This window comes from Acomys minous, assembly GCF_964271855.1.
Source record: "Acomys minous genome assembly, chromosome: 10".
Classification (NCBI taxonomy): domain Eukaryota; kingdom Metazoa; phylum Chordata; class Mammalia; order Rodentia; family Muridae; genus Acomys; species Acomys minous.
The window spans coordinates 120,943,283-120,966,808 of record NC_140491.1 but is presented as its reverse complement, the minus strand read 5'-3'; the positions used below and the strand labels follow the sequence as shown (position 1 = coordinate 120,966,808).

At 38.4% G+C, this 23,526-nt stretch overlaps 2 protein-coding genes across 2 annotated transcripts; one reads left to right on the top strand and one right to left on the bottom strand.

The window, feature by feature from the left end:
• Nucleotides 1-22: 22 nt before the first annotated feature.
• On the bottom strand, nt 23-970 carry LOC311606802 (olfactory receptor 1165-like; the record flags this gene model as incomplete). Its single annotated transcript, XM_084798213.1, has 1 exon — nt 23-970. The coding sequence occupies one exon, from the start codon at nt 968-970 to the stop codon at nt 23-25; it is 948 nt and encodes a 315-aa protein (XP_084654339.1).
• Nucleotides 971-4,125: 3,155 nt separating this feature from the next.
• Nucleotides 4,126-23,526, top strand: LOC311607383 (olfactory receptor 5D13-like; the record flags this gene model as incomplete). Its single annotated transcript, XM_084799034.1, has 3 exons — nt 4,126-4,241; nt 12,503-13,181; nt 23,278-23,526. The coding sequence occupies 3 exons, from the start codon at nt 4,126-4,128 to the stop codon at nt 23,524-23,526; spliced, it is 1,044 nt and encodes a 347-aa protein (XP_084655160.1).

The window sequence follows — 23,526 nt, the reverse complement described above, 5'->3', positions numbered from 1 at the left end:
AAATACTTTAGGGTGTGTATGTCTATAATGAGTGAGAAACAAATTTTATGTGGACTAATTTCTTCACAGTCTCCTTTATCTCCTTGTTTCTTAGGCTGTACATAAGAGGATTGAGCATAGGGACGACCATGCTGTAAAAGATGGTGACTATTTTCACAAGGAGCAGTGAGCCCTTTGACTTAAGCGCACAGTACAGAAGCAGAATAATCCCATGGCAGAAGGAGATGGCAGTCAGGTGGGGGGCACAGGTGGACAAGGCTTTTTGTAGCGCTCCTTTCGTAGGAATTTTGATGACAGTGGTGAAGATAACGACGTAGGAGACGATAATGATCAGTAGGCTACAAGTTTCATTGAATATACAAATTAACAAGATTGCCATCTGGCTGAAGGATGAATCAGAACAGGCTGCAGAGAGGATGGCAGAGTACTCACAGCAAAAGTGGTTAATGGTGACAGATCTACAGTAAGATAGTCCCAAAAGAAAATACGTGAGTGTGGTGGCACAGAGACCACCCCATAGGTAAGTTCCAGTTGCTAGGAGACCACAGAGCCTTTGAGACATAGCTACTCTGTAGAGTAGAGGGTTGCATATGGCCACAAAGCGATCATAGGCCATGACTGCTAAAATGAAAGTTTGCGTAACCACACAAGCACAGGCAAAGAAAAACTGGGCTATGCATCCTTTGAGGGATATAGATCTGTCCTCTGTTATCAGAAGGTCTAGCAGTTTTGGTGCCATCACAGAGGTGTAACTGAGTTCAATGAAGAATAAATGACTGAGGAAAAAGTACATGGGAGTGTGGAGTTTTGCATTGATCCTGATCACCAAAATCACACCTAGATTTTCCAAAACAGTGATGGTATATATTATTATAAACATTATGAACAAAGGCACCTGTAGGTTTGGATATTCTGAGAATCCCAAGAAGAAAAAAAAGACTCCAGTGCTCTGATTCTTTTGATGCTTCATTTGGAACCCTTTTTGAGAAAACCAGTAGGTCCATTCCAGAAAGCAGGATACAGTGGAAGATATAGATGTTATGAACGGAGACAGAAGAATATGTCTTAATTCATGACAAAACATACCCCAACAAATATTTCAAAAGAAAGTAGCTTGTTTTTTAAATCATATATTACTTCTTGGATCAGTTGGGGAAAAACATCACCTCCCTTAGTAAACACCAAGAAGTCATGACCAGCCTTTTGTAAATACTCTAATATTATCACTCAGGCATAGCCTACACTCCAAACTGCATAGACATACCATTTAAACATCTAAGTCATAAGACCATCTTCTCTGATAGTACTGGTACTGGAATAGAGCTTCCAAACAAAGCCATTAGTATACAGATATACACAATGCCTTTGGAGTCCCAAATAAATCTTAAAGAATATTTGAGATTTTCCTGAAAAAATATTTTAATAGATTCTATGGTGATTGGCTTTTACTGTTTACTTCCATATTTATGTCTTCCTGTCTCTCTGTGTAACTATATAAGATGAAAAATATACTTATTATTAGTTATGCCCATTAAACATCACTAAAAGAATCACCCCATAGATTCTTGTACACCTTGGTAAAAGGATGTGCACGATAAAGAATGTGGTATAAAGAATTGTTTTAAAGTACAATGAAATAAACCAAATGTTAAAAGTTCTGAAATTTGCAAATGAATTTATCATCATAAGCATGATTTTTAACACCTTGTAACATAAAACAATTTCAATCTGCACTGATGGATTATTCTAATGTAAGGCAGTGTGCAAGGTTAGGTTCTTTTCAGTACTAAGTCATCTTTTGGTCCTTTTCAATACTAACTCATCTTGCCCATAAAACATCAATACCAAGAGTAGATAGCCACATTTCTTGTCACTTCCATTGCTTATCTGGTTTAAATAAATGTTAATTTTAAAATATAAAAATTAATGTACATTATTTAAGGAATCTTGCTGGTTTGGAAGACAGAGGTAAAATATACACTGCCATTTTTACAATGAAAGCCAAAGATTCCTCTTATATCTTTACTATACTGAGCCCTCTGCAGTGTTTTCCTCGCCTGTTTTATAGGTTAGAATTCCCTTCTGCAGGATTCTGCCCTGTTTGGTTTCTGTCTTCTTGAGACCACTGAGACAAAGATCCACAAATGAACCTGATATCCTCCTATATAGTAGTTTATCTTCAAACATAAATTCTTAATGTGTGATCATTTCAATCTTTCAAATGGTCACTATAAGCTAATTTTTCATCCTATAAGAAAGCTGATTATGTATATACATATTTATCTCTCAATCTGTTGAAAATAATATATGGGGATTTTGTTGACTTGTGTTATAAAATGAACAAACAAAAATCCTAGGAGAAATTTTAGGGGTATATCCTTAAAGTGTGTTGTCATATATACTATACTTTAAGCATAATATCCAAAATCTTATTTTGTTAAGTTACGGCCATAATGTGTGTCTTTAACTGCACTTTTACCAGACTTACAACTTGAAGTTAAGATATTTCAGCAGACTAAAGGTAAGATTTTATAGCCTACCTACTAATTTTGTCAAAAGGAAGTCAAATTTCCATCAATTATTCTGGATGAATACTTTTTTCATATATTTTACATTGTTTAATATGATATTAAGTTTTATGATATTAATGATGGTGTCTTAATGGTCTCTTATATGTAGGATCATATCATTTGCAAATAGGAATATTTGATTTGTTCTTTACCTACATATCCTGTGTGTGTGTGTGTCTATGTGTGTGTGTCTCTGTGTGTGTGTGCCTGTATATCTGTGTATTTATAGCCACATTGCTCTTTATTTTCTAAAAGCTGAAATTTTAATTTAATTTAATTTAATTGAAAACGTATTATTATCTCCCTCCATACATCCTGACCACAATTTCTCCTATCTCCACTCTTCTCACCTTCCTCTCCTCTATCCTCTTCTCCAACACACTCCTCTTCTGTTTCCTTTCAGAAAAAATCAGGCCTCTAAGAGACCCACAGACGAACAGAACAAAAGAAAATACATTAAGGTAAGTCAATAGCTCTCATATAGAGGCTGGATTAATCTTGTTTTACATTTGGAAGATCATAAGCATTAAGAAATTTATCTACTATCTTTAATTCCTTAAAAATGTATGTTTACAATTATTCCCTAACAAGCCTCTGAATTTCATGTTTTATATTTCATTGATTCTTCTTATTTTCTTCTTTCTCTATTTAATCAATCTCTACAAAGTATATTATGTACAGAGAAGTGAAATGAAGGAAAGGCACATAGACTCTTTAAATTTTGTCACACTAGAGGCCCAGTGCTTTGTCTAATACTTGATTTTCCTCTAGATTATGTATATATTCTACGTTCTTGAAATATAATATATTCACTATAAAGATAGAATAGATTTGATAATAATATGCTTTAGGGTTTTGCAAGACTAACACACAACAAAAATTTCAGGCAATGATTTCATTTTAATTATATAACTTATACCATTCAAGATCTCAATTCAGGGTCTGGAAAGATGTCTCAGAGGTCAAGAACACTGGCTGCTCTTCCAAAGGCCCTGAGTTCAACTCTCAACAATCATATAGTGACTCACAACCATCTATGATGAGATATGGAGACCTCTCCTGGTGTGCAGGCACAAATGCAGGCAAAGCATTGTATACATAATAAATAAATAAGTCTTCAAAAAATAATCAATTCAGTGAAAGTTCCTGAGATAACTGAGCTTATTACGTTACATGTTCTTCCTGAACATCCTGCTATGTGGGATGCCTAAATTTTATAAGTTGCTGTAGCTTCTTGAGTATTAAGAGCCAGTCTCCTTTACCCACCAATGGATGTTTCGATTCTAAAGAAATAGTCATAGAACATTTGATAACAAAATATGAAATAATTAAATAAAAAATAGGGCTTAATTTTCCTGTCTATTTTTAACACCAAAATGCTCAGCCTGAATATTTGGGCCTTGGCTAAATTGGAGTACAGCTGTATTTAGCTAAATTAATTCATATCTTTTATATAAATTTAGGAGAAATTTGTTTTAATTGTTCCATTAAAGGGACTAACAAGATCTCAATGAAAAATAGAACAAACAAAAAGCAAAGCAACAATTGCAACAAAATGTACCTTTGTGGGAAAACCCATGGGCTCCTGTTCTTCCTCCTTTCTGTTTCCTCATCAAGTTTCCCTTACTCTGAGGTACAATATGCCACAGTCATTGTGAATAATATGAATGCGTAAGTTTCCAAAAATGTAAAAAGAGGAAAGATTTCATGGTACATACTAAAAGCTCATGATGTCTTATAAATTACATTTCAAAGAGTTTTTAAATGTTGTGGTAGAACAGATATCCATGGATAGTAACTCTACATCAGACTTTTTAACATCATTAACATATGACCAAACTAAACAATAGAAACAGATAACAGAATACATGAGCAGGCCATGGTGTCTTCCCTCCATTGAACACTGTGAAATACAGTTGCAGCTGCTAGGACAAAATGAGTTTCCGAGCTATGCAGGGTACACAAGGTGAACATCAAAGAGCAATTGTCTTGTCAAGCTTGCATACTTCTTTGATTCCTAAGGGAATATATAGACAAACACAAAGATGCTTTAGTCTCACAGGAACTGGAAAGCCCATTGAAACCCATGAGCCATGGACACTAACCCAGAAAAACTATGAGACTTGTCTCTCAAAGAAGCTAGACCAAGCAAACTTCATGCTGTCCAGCAGGCATCATGCCAAGTGTATAGGGCTGTATAAGCACATACACACATATACATTAATTAATAATAATTAACTATTTAAAAGAAAGGAAGGACAGAAGAGAGAGAAAGAGAGAGGGACACACACACACATACACACAGAGTGAGTGGGAGAGAGAGAGAGAAGAGAAAGAGAGAGAGAGAAGAGAAAGAGAGAGAGAGAAGAGAAAGAGAGAGAGAGAGAGAGAGAGAGAGAGAGAGAGAGAGAGAGAGAGAGAGAGAGAGAGAGAGAGAGAGAGAAAGGAAGGAGGGAAGGAACGAACAAAGGAAGGAAGATAAAAATCGAATCTTTGTCTCTTGCTTCACTTTCTTCTCCAGACCACATGACATTGACTACCAGTTTCACTACTTTTTCCACTAACTGTAGGTCTTTGGCTTCTGCGTGGCTGACCAGCCCTATGGGAGCTATATGCCAGTATCTGTGCAGGTGCTAGGGGCTCTGGTTCCTGGATCTCCTTGCCCTGCTCTGGCACCACCTGGGCCTGCTCTTGGCAAGACTGGTCAGCATACAGACCAAGAAGGAGACCTGGAAAGGCCTGAAAGACTGACTGGTCTGATGCCTTAATGCAGTGAGAAGCCTAGGGACTGACAACAGAGGGTGGGAGAAGAGAATCTAGAAACATCTGAAGAAGGAGTCCAAGGAATCAGAGACTGAGGCCACTTTTTCAAGACCATGGAAGACCTGAGGTCCTAGATCTTTGTAAATTCTGTGTACAATGCATAGACTATCCTGAAGATGAACAATGCTCATCTTTCTGCTTCTGAGGAAAACTGGCAATGTGCCAGATTGTGTTGAGTGACATCCATGGAAGCCTAAAAGGCAGTGATGTGAGCAGTATCACCAGGCTGTAGCTGTAGCTAGGGATGAAAATTGAAACCTTCATGCAAAAAGAACCATGAGGAGGAAGTCTAAAGTCTGAAGCACAGATTGTCTGTGGCTTGACCATGTAAGTAGATACTACCAAATCTCAGGATCATATCACAGTAAACACCCAGGCTTAGTATGAGGAGCTGCCTCAGTTGAAATGAGAGGAACTGTTTCATACACTGGTTCCAGCTGAATGATTCAGTCAAGATCAGAGAGGCTGAGATTATACTCCTAAATTTAAATACACATTCTAGGTCTTGGAGACTGATCTGATTTCCATGAAAAAATCAGAACTTTTCTGACAGCTTAGAGAACAGCCTTAGGGACGTGGAAGCTCACTATACCACACAGATATAGTAGTTCAATATGTCCTACTGCACCTGGAGTCAGACCTGGCACATACCCAGAAAGAGAGGTCATGCCAGACCCAGAATATGTAGCCGTGTTGTGTTGAAAACACCAACGTGCTGCCCTCACAGATAAGCACTAAGAAAACCAGGAATGTTAAGCATGCAAGGTTGCCTTTTCAGTGGAAGAGATGTATAGCTTTGTTTCCACATAGAAGGCTAAGTTTGGAAGTATTTAATAATCTGATTACTTGTGCTATCTGTAAGGCCAGGTCTTATCAAGCTCTCACAAACAGGACTGGAGGTTGTTGGTAGTCTATTTGACCTTTGAATTATATGTATGTCCAGAGTTTCTCCAAGCTCCCACAACGAAGACCAGAGATAGTTAACTGTTTAGGTGACTTTTTGTTGTCTTTATGTCTAGAGGCTCCCCCAAGCTCCACAACTAGGAACAGAGGTGTAATGCTGTATTATATATTAAGATAAATAATCACATAAATAGAAAGTGTATTATACTTAACAAAGAAATATGACAATGGAATTTGGCTTATGGGATAATTAATAATTAGAAGTATAATATATCTTTGTTAAGGCTTTAATAGCAACTCTCTGGGCTGTCACTAAATAACTCTTTCCTTTTATTCCTTTTACATCCTCAAGAGAAAATATGTATATACTATGATTATGAATTAGTGTATTTGATTATGAAAATACTCAAGGCTTTATAAATGTAACATACAATCAATACATCACATGGGATAATGTCCCTAATTGCTCAAACACTAGCTTACCTGGTACTTTTCAGTGATAGCCCTTAGTTTTTGTCCCTGATGCCCTGAAGATACCTTTTTTGTGTGACACAATTTTGTATCTCTGTAATTCCTATATACAATGTTTTGTTTCATATTTCTGAATACTGGACACTACACTTAATCCACTGGCTTAGGAGGGGTACATGCCCATCACTTCCTCCTCACACACACACATAAGTAGATAAAATTATGGGGCAAGGCTGGAGAAGTGGCTCAGTGGTTCAGAACACTTCCTGCGCTTGCTGTGGATCTAGTGCCCACATGATGGTTCGCAGTCACCTGTAATTCCTGTTTCAAAGCATATCTAGCTGTCATTTGACCTCCTTGGCTACCAGCATATATATGGTGCACAAACAAACATGCAGACAAAACACTCATAAGCATAATGTAAAAAAACAAATATAATTAAAAAAAGAATAGGATCATGTCATTAAAATTTGATATTTGTTTCTGTTAGAAAATTCTGTAAGATAATCTCAGAAGTAAAAAAAGAACACAGCACATCTGTTCTATGTATAGATAAGAGTATTATATATACATTATATATCACACACATATTACATGCATATATTACATAGATTATAAATAATACTCATTATATTAGATTATACATTAGTTTATATGTAATATATATTATAAACTGGACTATTATTATTCATCTTTTTTCTTTGTTTTTGCATTTTATATCCATTAAAGTCAAGGCATATTCATTATGATTACAGAATATAGTTGATAGTATTAATACCCCAGGGTTTAGAACTGTGAGAGACGATCACATGGGACAGTGTTACATCTAATTGTTCAACCTGTAGATTTATGGGCAATTTTTCATTCATAATCCCTAGTGTCCTGGTCTCCAAGGTCTTGATGACATATATTTTTCGACAAATTTAGAAACAGCCTTTAATTTTTAAGTATAATATTTGGCCTGGTATTTATGAGTTTGCCTAAGAGAGTGGCCAGATTTCTTTTACAACACTTACTGAAATATGCTGCTAATGAAAATCTTCCTTGGCTAATTCTAATTATTAACTAGTAAGCAAGAGGATTTCAACAGCTCATTAATGTTCGCAAAAGATTCTTAAGTAAATGCATCACTCAGAGACCTCTGTATTTAGGTGAGTCAATTCAGTTCTGTTATTTCATTTAAAGGAAGAAATGAGGACCTTAGTGTTCATTACAATGGAAAGCCAAATTAGTGGATCACAGCAGCTTTAAGAGCTTTCTTTCTTATGGCCTAATCCTTAGTACTCTTGGATGATTCCTGTATGGCTCTCTAGTTGATATTATCTGGTCATCAATCAAGGAAAAAAATAGATTAGCAAAATAATTAATGAAATATAACTCTCAACAGGTGAGAGTAACAATGTTCTTTGTAAAACTAAGATTTCAAGGGTGCTGTAGTGTGGTGTAGGTCAACACTCTCAGGATGTGGAAAGTAGAGGCTGGCAGATCAGGATTGCAAAGCTACCTTTATCTATGTTGTAAGTTGCAGGAATCTGTGGCTACATAGTCATTAAAATGCCAGCCTGGGCTCATGGTCCAAGAAAAAACTAAAATAAAGAAAATGTCTATAATACTTACTTTTTCTAGAATAGAAGAATACGGTGGTGATACACATAACAGAGAGTGATCCAATAACACATGAGAATATTGATAACAGAAGAGAAAACTCAGTATCGTAAAGTCATTTTTCAGGCTTGCATGATTATATACATTACTCTCAAAATGTCACATAAGCTAGTTTTACTGGCTAAGGTTGTTCTATGACATTATCCTACGTAGGTGTGGTGCATGCTATTTACTTGCACAACTCATCTTTTCTGATTATAGACTTATCTCTGTCACCAGGACCTTTGTAATCATTTCTGTTCCACATTCTCGGAAGTTTTTTGGTTTTGCTTTGTTTTATTTTCCTGCCCTTCTGATTTTAAGATGATATATAATAATACATCATAGTTTATATGTATTCTGTATAATAATGGGTTTGGAACTATGCACTGTAGCCTGCTGGGCTCATTACTTGGTATCAAACTGAAGCAATAATTACCGTTACACCAGTATCCAATAACTGCTTATAATTGTGCAGAGTTGGGCTCCATGGACCCTTATGTGATCCACGAGTGTTGACAGGGTCACTTTGTGCAGACCAGCACACCAGCTGTAGCTACGGGTGCCAAGCTGTTCCACGTCCTGAAGATAACATTTCATTCCCCTTCTACCTGTTTTGGGGATCTGATTATCTTTCTGTTCCTTCTTTGATAGTGTTTATACTGATCCTTCAAGGGTGTGCTATCAATAACATGGTCAGGGATCAGTACTCAACAGAACACTAGTCTTAATATCTTGAGTAGCCTTGAGTCTTGTTTTGTTTTGTTTTGTTATTTGAGACAGGGTTTCTCTGTGTAACAACTCTGGGTGCCCTGGAACTCATTCTATAACCCAGGCTGGCCTCAAACTCATGGAGATCCCTCTGCCTCTGCCTTCCTGCCAGCCATGAGACTCTTAATTCACTGTTGTTCACTGCATTAAATGTCTATGCTTGATGAAAGAAACATTTGACAGGATGTTTTAAGTAGCAGTGATGTGGCTGAAAAATGAGTCAAGAATATAACACTGGTGTTGAAATTGATGACTATTGCAAAGGATTATTCAGGAATTGCTTGGGTTTTTCCTTTGGGTCCGAGGCTGTTGTATTGTCTAAAAGGCTGATGCAAATATGTAGAAGAGGAAGCCATGTTCATTAATTTAGTTTCTAGATAATAACCTGAGGTATCTATACCATTCTTCATTGGCATGGTCAAGAATTTTGGGGGCACTGCTTGTCAAACTTCCTGTGCCCCAACAAACAAATGTCCCAAAGGTATTGCTTGACAAATTTCCAGTGCCTGAATGTCTTGGGTTGATCCCTCATTGCCTCTGGTAAATAGTTCTTACTACTAAAGGACCTATCTACAAATGCTAGAAGTGGAAAGTTGTAGCAGAAGCTGGTGTTAATAAAAAAAAATGAAACTAATGGAAAATCCCTTGGAAAAACCAGCTATACAGAAAATTGAGTCTTCCATTGAATGCCTTTAGATTTGTTTTCAGATTATTAAAAGAATGATATTAGTAAGCATGGGGAAGGATTTAAGAATAATTATTTAAGAAGAAAAACATCAGGAATTTTTAGAAGCTGAAAATTGCAATTGAATCATTAGGCTTTCAAGTTCAGCTTTAGAAATAAAAGATCGGTGTGAACAGGAAAAGATTTTTATCAGGCAGATGTTGACAGACCTTGGTATCTTCCTGAAGACAAAGTAAATGGTTTTAGGAACCCCAATGTTCTCCTGTCCCTTTTAGGATGACAATAAAGATAGAAATTGTATTGAAACAAGAGTTCAGGATAGGGACATTGAGGAAGCTGGTGAATTGCACATTTTCCTGAGCAGACTTGTCAGACTAGGATTATTCTGATGTTGTAGGAAAAGACCCCTTTTGCTTAAATAAGGAGTTACACAATATTTTAAGAATCAAAGAAAAAAATGATGGTCTTATGGCAAATATAAAAGAAATAGAGAAAGGAGAGGAAGAATTAAACCAGGCTCAGAGAGTTTGAACTTCTGCAGAAAGATAAGTTTGAAGCAACAGGTAATAGAAAATGACTTCTAACTCTCTTAATTCTGCGCCAAGCTGAAACTTGATCAAACTCAAGTAGAGTCATCCTGTCTAGCATTCCTGTAACCACAAGGCTTTACCTCTCCATTTTAGGGGAGAGAACTTTGAGTTGAAAGAGAATGATTTATTGCAATGTTAGCTTTTAGTTCTTATACAATTTGGAGTTTGCCTGCCTTGCTGCTTTTGTTTCTAAATGCTCATGTAGCCAAGAAAGACTTACAGTTACATAATCAATCATCAAAGTTTCTAAGGAAATGATTTTGTGTATAAATAAATCCTGTAAGACACATAGATTGTTAGAGCCAGTTAAACCATCCTTCCTCTCTTCCTTTGTCTCAAAAAAAGAAACTGTTTGCATCCCATGTCTGATTCTTCCCTTGACACACATCCATCCAACCTTCTTCAAGCACTTACCTCATTAGGGGCAGGACCCAAGCAGTTCAGGAAGAAAAAAAATTTTTATAACTAATTGTGGAGACCTATAGATAATTGTCAGGATGCCTGGTTCTCACAAGATGTTTGCCACCACATCTGTTGTCTCCTATATATCATAGTACATTTTATTTACTTTAGGTTCATATAAAAACCACTTTCTGGCTTATCTTATTTTTAAGACTTATTATTTATTTATATTTCATGACGTGTATATCTGTGTCTTTATTAATATGTATATCAGGTGTATGAAGGTGATTACAAATGACAGGAAAGGCTGACCTCTTCCCCAGTGCTAAATTCTGGGGAGCTTTAAGCTTCCAGGCCTGTACCCTGAGAACTGAACTTGGTTCTCATGAAAGAGCAGAAAGCTTCTTGACTACTGAAGTATCTCTTAAGCCCCACTTTTCTTTTAAACTTTGATGTTAGGAAATATTTTTTACTACTGAATAATTGAATAATAGCATTTAAGAATTTTAGGCATCACTTTTTAGGAGATACCCACTTGGACAGTTACCTTAGCCAATACTTCAAACACTGTTTAAAATTTTAAAACTTCTAAAGTGCTTTTTTTTTTGTCCAAGCTAATTTTATATCCGTGTTATTCATATCCTGAACACATTGTGCTGAAGTACAAAACTGTCCATTCCCTATCACTTTTTTTTGTTTTTGTTTCTGTTTTTGTTTTTGTTTTTTTTGTTTTTCGAGACAGGGTTTCTATGTGGCCTTGGCCATCCTGGACTCACATGATAGTCCAGACTGGCCTCGAACTCACAGCGTCTGCCTCCCGAGTGCTGGGATTAAAGGCATGCGCCACCACATCCGGCTCCTCCCTATCACTTTTTAACCATTTCCCCACAGCAAACACAGCATATATTTTCTCTGATCACACTATAATGAGTAATATAAATAGCATTAGTCTAGGAAGAAAACATTAACATTCAAGTCATAAATCATGAATAAAAGTGTATTAAAAATGCTATAGAATAGTTCCAAATTAAGACATTATGCTACATGAACTGCAAAATACATTGAAAGTGTAAATAAATAGAGAAAAAGAAGCCAACTACAACTTTAGCATACTATGAAAAAGGCAATAATTTACTTTTCTATGTTTTTTTGCATCTGAGACATAGTCTTATGTAACCCACGCTGGACACCCACTGAAGATACTAAAGCTTTTAGTAGCACACGTACTTAACCTCAAGAGGAACACTGCCATAATTTATTAAAGTTCAACAATAACTGGAAAAATTTTCAAAAACCGGCAATATCTGTTTACAACCAACAAACAATTTTCTTAATTTCAGATACATCCAAGTGATAGACTGAAGGACTCATTTTCTGAAATCCTGCTCTGATAATAGAGGCAACTTTTTTTTTTAAATTAAGGTACAGCTGGGTAAATTTGGAGGGTTTTGAAACTATTATCTTTTCAATACTGTAATTTGATAATTTGTTTCATTGAATATATGCTGAATACTTAAACTTTGAAATAATAAAAATCTATTAACAAGAGATAAAACCTGTAAAACTGTCAATATTTTTATTATTCTCTATTACAAATAATGTTTCTGAACTTGACAGATTGTCTTTTCCTCTACTTTCCATAGTATCTATGAAAACCAGACTTCTGCAGTGACCTTCGTCCTCGTGGGCTTCTCAGAATACCCACACCTCCAGATGCCCCTCTTCTTCCTGTTCCTCACCATATACACAGTCACCGTGCTTGGGAACCTGGGCATGATTGCCATCATCAGGCTCAACCCCAAGCTCCACACTCCCATGTACTTTTTTCTTAGTCACCTCTCCTTTGTGGATTTCTGTTACTCCACTGTTGTGACGCCAAAGCTCTTAGAAAACTTGATTGTGGAAGACAGAAGAATCTCCTTCACAGGCTGTATGATGCAGTTCTTTTTCGCATGCATATTTGTGGTGACAGAAACCTTCATGTTGGCCGTGATGGCCTATGACAGGTTTGTGGCAGTATGCAACCCTCTCCTCTACACAGTAGCAATGTCTCAGAAGCTCTGTTGGTCTCTTGTAGCTGCATCATACTCATGGAGTATAATCTGTTCCTTTGTATTCATCCACTTTATGTTGAAGTTGTTCTTCTGTGGGACCAAGTTCATAAACAACTTTGTGTGTGAGCATGATGCCATTGTTGCTGTATCCTGCTCTGACCCCTACATTAGTCAGAAAGTCATCTTCATCTTTGCTACTTTCAATGAACTAAGCAGTCTGATGATCATTCTCACCTCTTATGTTTTCATTGTCATCACTGTCATGAAAATGCCTGCCACTGGGGGACGCTACAAAGTCTTTTCCACCTGTGCCTCCCATCTCACTACCATCACCATATTCCATAGCATTATTATCGGTCTCTATGGTGTTCCCACCACCAAAAGTTCTTGGCTTCTTGTCAAGGTGGCCTCGGTCTTCTACACAGTAATCATCCCCATGTTGAATCCACTTATATACAGCCTCAGGAACAAGGATGTAAAGGATGCAGTTAGGAAGCTACTAAGCTTGCCCTTGTCATCATAAAATGTAGTTCCTGAAAAGCGAGGTATTTATTTTAGATTACTGGTTTGGAAAAAAAAATTAATCTAGAAACATGATTGTTGGTAAGAAAACACATCCAAAGACCTATGTATATGTGATCTTTCTGGCTGGACTCCAGACACACACTTAATACACATCTTTAGGGTAAAATCTGTTTGTAGAACAAAGCAGCCATATTTGAAAGCGATGTCCAGTTGAGGGGAAGACAAAGTGATGAATCAGAAAATGATTTGAAAGAGAGAGTCAGGGATAGGATACGCCCAACTCACATGAGAACAGCAAAGGAAAGAGAGGTTACTTAAGAGAGTAGCAAAGGGAAGAGAAGCTACTTAAGAGCTGAGCATGGAGAAAGTGGATCAGTTCAGTCAGTGCAGTAAGTGTAGTTCAATTGAGTTCAGTCAATGAAGTGGAGTTCAACTGAATTCAGCTCTGTGCAGTTTGGTGCAGTTCAGTTGAGTTCAAGCAGTTCCATTCAGCTCAGACAGTCAGTTCATTAAGTCCAGTTCTGTTCCTGGGATTCAGAAGCAGTTTTCCCAAGAAGATCAATTCAATGAGAAGCTGAGAGAAGCCAGTTTGAATCAGTCAGCTTGGAAAGGAGTGGAGACAGAACAGCTGAATTGAATCAGTCAACCAGTGTTCAGAAAGAACTAGAAAGGGTGAGCTTTATTCAACAGTGAGCATCTCAGATGATAATTACATCAAGTGCGTAAAAGTTACTTTTACACTAGTTTTCCTTTGGAAAAACAAACAGACCCATTTCTTAATTTTTTTAGAAAGCATTACTATGTCACCTCATTTACGTATTTAGAATAATAACTCTTAAACTGTAATTATTATCTATATTGATACCCATATAACTTAAATTAATTTTTCATTCAGTTATTTCTATAACCATATTTAAGTGCTGAGGAATATTTCAATACAATTGTTATATAAAGATTTTACATGATTATATAATTTTATCAAGAAAATTTCTCTGAAACTTTATCTTGAACCCTATTAATTAGAAAATTCTGCTGTGGATGGAGTTTTTAAAAAAAATTTATTGAAAAATAAAATCATTCGTATTACATCTCAATTCCTATGCCATCCCATGCAACCTCCCTTTCCTCCCTCAGACTGTGACTGATGGGGACCTCCTCCCATTGAATATGATGCTAGATTATCAAGTTTCTTCTTGGTAGTCTGCTATCCTTCCTCCGAGTGCCATCAGCCCTCCCCATCAAGGGGACATAGCCAAATAAAGGGTATCAGAGTTCATGTGAAAGCCAGTCACCACTCTCACTTAACTGTGGAGAACATTTTTCCCTTGGCTAGGTCTGGGTAGGGGTTTGATGATGACTGTACATATTGTCCTTGGTTGGTGCCATAGATTGAGCAGAACCCCTAGGCCCAGGTCTGCCCATCATAGTGTTCTTCTTGTAGGTTTCTAGGACCCTCTGGATCCATCTATTTCTCTATCTCCTATATTTCTCCCACCTTAGGATGTCCTCACCACTATCCCTTTTTCCTGGTAAGTGAAGACTTTCAAGAGACATGCCCCTTGGCCTAGTGTCCAGATATAATTGAATATATACTATTTGAGTCTCTCTGATTGTGGATTAGTTCACTCATTATGATCATTTCTAGTTCAATCCATTTGTCCACAAATTTTGAATATTCCTTGTTTTTAATAGATGAGTAGTATTCCATAGTGTAAATGTACCACAGTTTCTTTATCCATTCTTCTACTGAGGCACATTTAGGCTGTTTCCATGTTCTGGCTACTATGAATAAGGCTGCTATGAACATGGTTCAGCATATGTCCCTATTGTATGCTGGAGCATCTTCTGGGTATATTCTAAGCAGTGGGATAGCTGGGTCTTGAGGAAGCCCTATTCCCATTTTTCTGAGATAGCACCAGATAGCTTTCCAAAGTGGTTGCACTAGACTGCATTCCTACCAGCAATGAAGGAGTGTTCCTCTTTCTTCACATCCTCGCCATTGTGTGGTGTCACTTGAATTTTTGATCTTGGCTATTCTGATGGGAGTAAGATGGAATCTCAGAGTTGTTTTGATTTGTATTTCTCTGATGACTAAAGACGTGGAGCATTTCTTTAAGTGTTTCTCAGCCATTAGATATTCCTCTGTTGAGAATTCTCTGTTTAATTCTGAACCCCATTTCTCAGTTGGATTATTTGGTTTGGTGTTGTTTAATTTCTTGAGTTCTTTATATATTTTGGATATTAGACCTTTGTCAGATGTAGGGTTGTGAAGATCTTTTCCCAGTCTGTAGGCTGTCGCTTTGTTCCCTTGACAGTATCTCCTGCCTTACAGAAGCTTCTCAGCCTCATGAGGTCCCATTTATTAATTGTTGACATTAAGGCCTGGGCTGTTGGTGTTCTGTTCAGGAAGTTGTCTCCTGTGTCAATGTGCTCCAGGTTCTTCCCCACTTTTTCTTCTAACTGATTTAGTGTCTCTGGTTTTATGTTGAGATCGTTAATCCACTTGGACTTGAGTTTTGTACATAGTGACAAATATGTGTCCAATTGCATTTTTCTACATGCAGACATCCAGTTAGACCAACATCATCTGTTGAAGATGCAATCCTTTTCCATTGAATAGATTTGGCTTCTTTGTCAAAAATCAAGTGACCATATGTGTGAGGATTCATTTCTGGGTCTTTGACTCGATTCCATTGATCCACCGGCCTATTGTGCCAGTACCATGCTGTTTTAATTTCTGTTGCTCTATAGTACAGCTTGAGATCAGGAATGGAGATTCCTCCAGAGGATCTTTTATTTTATAGGGTTATTTTTGCTAGTCTGGGTTTTTGTTTTTCCATATGAGGTTGAGAATTGATCTTTCAATGTCTTTAAAATATTGCGTGGGTATTTTAATAGTGGTTACATTGAATCTGTAAATTGCTTTTGGTAAGATGGCCATTTTTACTATGTTAATTCTCCTGATCCATGAACAAGGGACATTCTTCCATCTCCTGATGTCATTTTCAATCTTTTTCTTCAGAGATTTAATGTTTTTTTCGAACAAGTCCTTCACTTCCTTTGTTAGAGTTACTCCTAGATGTTTTATATTGCTTGTAGCTATCATGAAGGGTGTAGCTTTCTTAATTTTTTCCTTTGCATGTTTGTCACTTGTATATAGGAAGGCTACTGACTTTCTTGAGGTAATTTTGTATCCAGCCAATTTGCTGAAGGTGTTTATCAGCTGTAGGAGTTCTCTGGTGAAATTTTGGGAGTCACTTATGTACATTATCATATCATAAACAAATAGGGATAGTTTGACTTCTTCCTTTCCTATTTGGATCCTCTTGATCTCCTTTTGTTGTCTTATTGCTCTGGCTAGAACTTCAATAACTATATTGAAGAAATATGGAGAAAGTGGGCAGCCTTGTCTGGTCCCCGATTTTAGAGAAATTTCCTTGAGTATCTCTCCATTTAATTTGATGTTGGCTATTGGCTTGCTGTATATAGCCTTTATTATGTTTTGATATGTGCCTTGCATTCCTGATCTCTCCAAATCTTTAAACATGAAATGGTGTTGGATTTTGTTAAATGCTTTTTCTGCATCTGAGGAGATGATCATGTGGTGTTTTTCTTTCAGTTTGTTTATATGGTGGATTACATTAATGGATTTCCGAACATTAAACCAACCCTGCATGCCAGGAAAGAAGCCTACCTGGTCATGGTGAATGATTTCTTTGATATGTTGTTGTATTCATTTTGTGAGTATTTTATTGAGTATTTTTGTGTCAATGTTCATGAGAGAAATTGGTCTGAAATTCTCTTTTTTTGTTGGGTCTTTGTTGGGCTTAGGTATCAACATGACTGTGGCCTCATAGAATGAATTTGGTAGAGTTCCATCCATTTCTATCTTTTGGAGTAGCTTGAAGAATATTGGTATTATCTCCTCTTTGAAGGTCTGGTAGAATTCTGCCCTGACCCTGGGCTTTTTTTGGTTGCAAGACTATCAATAATTGCTTCTATATCTACAGGAGAGATAGGACTGTTTATTTGGTTTATCTGTTCTTGATTCAGTTTTGGCAAGTGGAATCGATCAAGAAAGTTGTCCATTTCCCTTAGATTTTCAAATTTTGTGGCATATATGCCTTTAAAATAGGATCTTATGATTCTTTGTATTTATTCAGTGTCTGTTGTTATGTCTCCCATTTCATTTCTGATTTTATTGTTTTGGATAGTGCCTCTCTGCCTTTTAGTTATTTTGGCTAATTGTTTGTCTATTTTGTTAATTTTCTAAAAAAACAAAAAACAAACAAACAAACAAAACCCTAACCCCCCCCCCCAAAAAAAAAAACCAGTTCCTGGTTTTTTTGATTCTTTGAATTGTTCTTTGTTTCTAATTTGTTGATTTCAGCCCTGATTTGATTATTTCCAGACATCTACTCCTCTTTGGTGTTTCTGCTTCTTTTTTTCTAGGGCATCTAGCTGTGTCATTAAGTTGCTTATGTGGGATGTTTCCACTTTCTACTTAAAGGCACTTAGTGCTATGAATTTTCCACTTAGCACTGCCTTCAATGTGTCCCACAAATTTGGGTATGTTGTTCCTTCATTTTCATTGAATTGCAGGAATTCTTCTATTTTTTTCTTTATTTCTTCCATGACCCAGCTGTCATCAAGTAGAGAGTTGTTTAGTTTCCATATATGTAGGCTTTTTATTGTTTCTGTTATTGTTAAAGTCCAGTCTCAGACCATGGTAATCTGATAGAATAGAAGGTATTATTTCAATCTTCTTGAATCTGTTATGGCTTGCTTTGTGACCTATTATGTGGTCAATTTTGGAGAAGGTTCCATGGGTGCAGAGAAGAAGGTATAACCCTTTGTGGTTGGGTGAAAAGTTTTGTGGATATCTGTTAGAGCCATTTGATTCATGATGTTAGTTAATGATGTTATTTCTTGGTTTAGTTTTTGTTTCAATGACCTATCCTTCAGTGAAAGTGGGGTGTTGAAGTCTCCCATTATTAGTGTGTGGGGATCAATGTTTGGTTTGAGCTTCGTTAATAGGTCTTTTACAAATGTGGGTGCCCTTGCATTGGGGGCATAGATATTCAGAATTGTGATGTCATCTTCTTTGACTTTACCTTTGATGAGTATAAAGTGTCCTTCCTCATATCTTTTGATTAATTTTGGTGTAAAGTCTAATTTATTAGATATTAAAATGGCTACACCAGCTTGCTTCTTGTGTCCATTTGCTTGGAATGCTTTTTCCCAGTCTTTTACCCGGAGGTAATGTCTATCCTTGTGGCTGAGATGTGTTTTTGGATGCGTAAGAATGTTGAGTTTTGCTTACACATCCATTTGATTAGTCTGTGTCTTTTTATTGGAGAATTGAGACCATTAATGTTGAGGGATACTAGTGACCAGTGACTTTTACATCCCTTGATTTTGATGTTGGTTGCAGTACAGTACTTATGTGGTTGTTTTTGCCACAGTATAGTTATCTAAATCCCATATAGTTTTGGTTGTAGTTTGTCTCTTTGCCTTGGAGTTTTCCTTCTATTAACTTCTGGAAGGCTGGATTAGTGGTTAGGAACTGTTTGAATTTGTTTTTATCACGGAAAATCTTGTTTTCTCCCTCAATATTTATTGAGAGTTTTGCTCGGTAGAGTAGTCTTGCCTGGAACCTATAGTCTCTTAGGGTTTGCAGGACCTCTGTCTAGGCCCTTATGACTTTTATGGTCTCTGTTGAGAAGTCAGTTGTAATTCTGATGGGTTTGCCATTAAATGTTAATGGGCCATTTTCCTTTGCCGCTTTTAATATTCTTCTTTGTTCTGTATATTCCGTGTCTTGATTATCATGCGGTGGGAGGATTTTCTTTTCTGGTCTATTCTATTTGGTGTTCTATAGGCCTCTTGTACATTTATTTGCACCTCTTTCCTTAGATTGGGGAAATTTTCTTCTATGATTTTGCTGAAGATATTTTCAGGTCCTTGGTGCAGGGCATCTTCTCTTTCCTCAACTCCTATTATTCTCAGATTTTGTCTCTTCGTGATGTCCTTTATTTCTTGGATGTTTTGTGTCAGGAACTTTTCAGATTTAGCATTTTCTTTAATGTTTGTTTCAAGTTCTACCACAGAATCTTCTCCTGCCCAGATTCGTTCTTCCATCTCTTGAATTCTGTTAGAGAAGCTTAGGTCTGTATTACTTGCATGCTTCTTTGAGTTCATTTGTTCTTGTCTTCCTTCTGTCTGCGTTTTTATCATTGTTTCCATTTTCATCTTCAGATCTTGAACCGTCTTATTGATTTCCTTCATCTGGCTGTTTGTGTTTTCTTGCGTTTCTTCCAGTGACTTTCTATGGTCTTTCAGATCTTGAATTGTTTTATTGATTTCAATCATCTGATTGTTTGTCTTTTCCTGGATTTTTTTCTAGTTCCTCTCTATAGGCCTTTTTAATGTCTTCGATTTGTTTGGCTGCATCTTCCTGCATTTGTTTTTGGATATTATTCATTTGTTCCATTATCATCTTCATTACTATGGATTGGATGTCATTTTCTTGTATTTCAGTTGTGTTTGAGTTCTTAGGGTTGTTTTCATTGGGATAGTTGGGATCTGGAGATGCCATTTTTGGGGGGGAATTTGTTGTTTAAGGTTTTGCGTTGACCTCTAGTCATTTTGCTGTCTCTGAAGTTGGGGCCCTGGTCTACCCTCTCTGTTCCACTTGGGCCAAGAGGCCCACTGAGCATCCAGAGCTAGAGACAGAGGGTGGGCAGGTGTGACACGCCCTCAGGCATGCCTACTCGGCAGTGGGAAGGCTTAATGCTGTGGCTGGAGGTATGACGGCAGCTGCCTGAGACCGTGTGTGGGTCCTGGGTCTCTCTGAGGGCTGGTGTGCTTGATACACACTCCCCAGTCCTCCTGGGCTGACGTGCCTGCAGGTGGTCAGGGAGGAAGACAGGGGGGCACAATTGATGCAAACACTCTTGGCTCAGAGTTCTGGTTTTGTGCTCACACTGCAGTGGTTTCCAGACCCTGAGGCTTACTCAGGACTTGCAGGTTTTTCTGAGATCATTCCTGAGCTAGTAGCCCCAGTCTGGAGTTACACTGCCCACAGTTCAGTCTCAGATACCAAGTTCCTGGTTATCACTGGCGGGAACGTGTCCAGCTGTTGGGCAGTGTGCACCCTTCCTCCAGGTTCTTAGATTAGATGACCTGGGTGTACCACTTTAGCGCTGTGTCGGGGGGGGGGGGGAATATCCACAGCTGCTTGGTTCCCTGTGATGGCCCTGGGTTTCTCTGTGGACTGGTAGGCTCAGATCCACGTTCCCTGTTCCCCCTGGGGCAAGGGGCCCAAGAATGGTCTGAGAGGAAGACAAGGGGCCTAGGTGAGGCTAACACCCGTGGCTCTGGTTTTAGGTTTTGCACTTCTGCTCACCTGGACACTGGCCCCTGGCACTTTCTCAGGACTAGCAGGTTGGTTTGGCGTCAGAGCCACCCGTTGTCTTGTGTTTTTCCTGGGCGAGTAGTTTCAGTCTGGAGACACACCACCCACAGTTCAGTCTCAGATACAAAGCTCCGGGTTAATGATGGCAGGTACCTGTCCCACTGCTGGAAAGAGTACACTCTTCCTCTAAATTCTTAGAACAGAACAGATAAGCTGTTCTTAGAATAGAACAGATAAGCTGTAAGCAAAGCTTTAACACTGCAGCTGGCGGCTGTATCCCCACCTACCTGGTCTCCTGTTGAGCTCTGGGACTCTTTGCAGACTGGTGAGCCCAGAAAGACGCTCTCTGATCCCTCTGGACTTAGTATGGTCCAGATCATCCAGACACCATGCCAACCACACCTGCAGGTGGGTCACCACGCTAATCACCTCAGTAGGTCGGGCCTTGTATTTGCTTCTGTTTACCCACTTGGGTGGCTGCAGGCCTGGCGGCTGCTCTTCAGGGCAGTCCGTGCTCTTTGCGCGGGCTCTGAAACTTTCTGTGGGTTCCTAGAAATACGCTCTGTTCCCACTGGGCCTAGTATTGTCCAGATTTTCCAGGCACCATGCCAATCACCTCAGACGGCAGGACCTTGCCTGCTCCAGGCTACCCGCTTGAGAGTCTGCAGCCACAGCGGCTGCTCTCCGGTTCTGAGTCTCACTGTGTACCCCCAGAAGCACGGTCTCTGTTACCCTGGGCCTGTTACTATCCAGATCTTCAGGACTCCACGGTAAGCACCTCAGTAGGCGGGGCCTTGCCAGAGATCTGAGCTCCCCTTTTGAGTGTCTGCAGCCTCAGCAGCTGCTCTCTATGGGGTCGGTGCTCTGTGCGGGTTCAGGGTCTCACTGTGGACTCCCGGAAGCACGCTCTCTGATCTCCCTGGACCTGTTTACTGTCCAGATCTTCCAGACACTGCGCCAAACCCCTCTGCAGGTGGGATCTTACCTGTTTCCCCGGCTACCTGTTTGTGCGGCTCCTTGCCAGTTGGTCCGTGCTCACCGAGCATTCCGGGGTGTGCAGGACTTCTGTAGTTTATTTCTGTTGAACAGTGGAATTCTCCCGTTGTAGTAGAGTTGGAAGCTTTGTGTTCCTGGTTAATAAAATAGTCCAAATCTCCGACCCGAATACTCTGGTTTCTAAACAAGGTCCACCCCACTCGCCGGCATCTTGGATCTCCTCTGTGGATGGAGTTTCACATTAAACTCAATATGGATTACTTTTGTATTGAAAAGTTTTTATTTGACTAAACATAAAAATAAAATTCGCATCATGCTCCTTGTTTTCTATTTAGGATAGTATTTCATTATACTGGGCTTGCTTTGTAGACCAGGCTGTCCTTATGTCTATCTCTGTCTTGCAGCTACTGAGTTAAGATTATGTACTGTTTTACCGAGATTATTTCCCTCTTACAGAGGTTCGAAAGTGTCACAGGTAAGTTATATTTTAAATTATAATTTATATTTGTGTAAGTAGTTGCTAATGCTTTGGCAATAATGCAATGTAGCTTTATCTCTGTAATTGCTTTTTAAAATATTTATTTGGATAGTTTATAGTAACTAGTTAGGGAAGGCTAGATTATTTCTACTCCAATATAGCATAAGAGCCACAATGTTTATATAACACACACATTTGCATGGTTTACTCACTGATGAAAATGAACATAATGAACAATAATATTAACGGACCAGTATTTCATAAGCAGTGAGATTACTGATGTGGAGAGCCATAGATAGCAGCGCCCCCTGCTGCTTTCCTGGCGCTATGCTCATGCGCAATGCGCCTTTGAGCGAGCCCCTTATGCGCATGCCTGAAGGCATAGCGTGAGGTGGAGTGATCCGAATGCACCAACCAAGAGCGACAACGTGGCAGTCTCTCATAGGACCAGGCACACTATAAAGGTTCTGTGGGAGCTTTTTCCGGGGTCACTCTGATAGTCAAGGTTCCTGAATAAACTCCTGCGAGAAGAGTTCCCGGTGCTGGTGTCTTTCCTGCTGGTCGGGGGTAGCATCGACATACTGAGGCTTCTTTTATGTTGATTTTTGAGCAGTTTGGACTTTATAATGGGTCCAGTTTGATTATATTCTTCAATCTTGGCCCATGCTTGAGCATTGTGGCTACTGGTCTTTGATGGATGGAGAAACACAGAAATTAGATGATTCTAAATTCATAGTCTAATTACCTGTAGATTTCTATGAATTATCCTTTTAGTACTCAAATTAAATCACAAAGTTAGGATAAAATAAGAATTTCAGCATTCATTGATCCTGCTCTGACCCATATATTAGCCAGGAGATTATTGTTGTCATTGCTACATTCAATGAAATAAGCAGCCTGTTCATTATTCTTACTTCCTATGTTTTCATATTCATCACTGTCATGAAGATGCCTTCCCCTGGGGGCCGTAGTAAAGCCTTCTCCACATGTGCCTCCCATCTGATTGCTATTACTATTTTCCATGGAACAATCCTTTTTCTCTACTGTGTACCTAACACCAAGAGCTCATGGCTCATGGTCAAGGTGGCCTCAGTGTTCTACACGATCTTCATCCCCATGTTAAATCCCCTGATCTATAGTCTCAGGAACAGAGATGTCAAGGAGACAGTCAGGGAAGTGATCAGTAAAAACCTATGA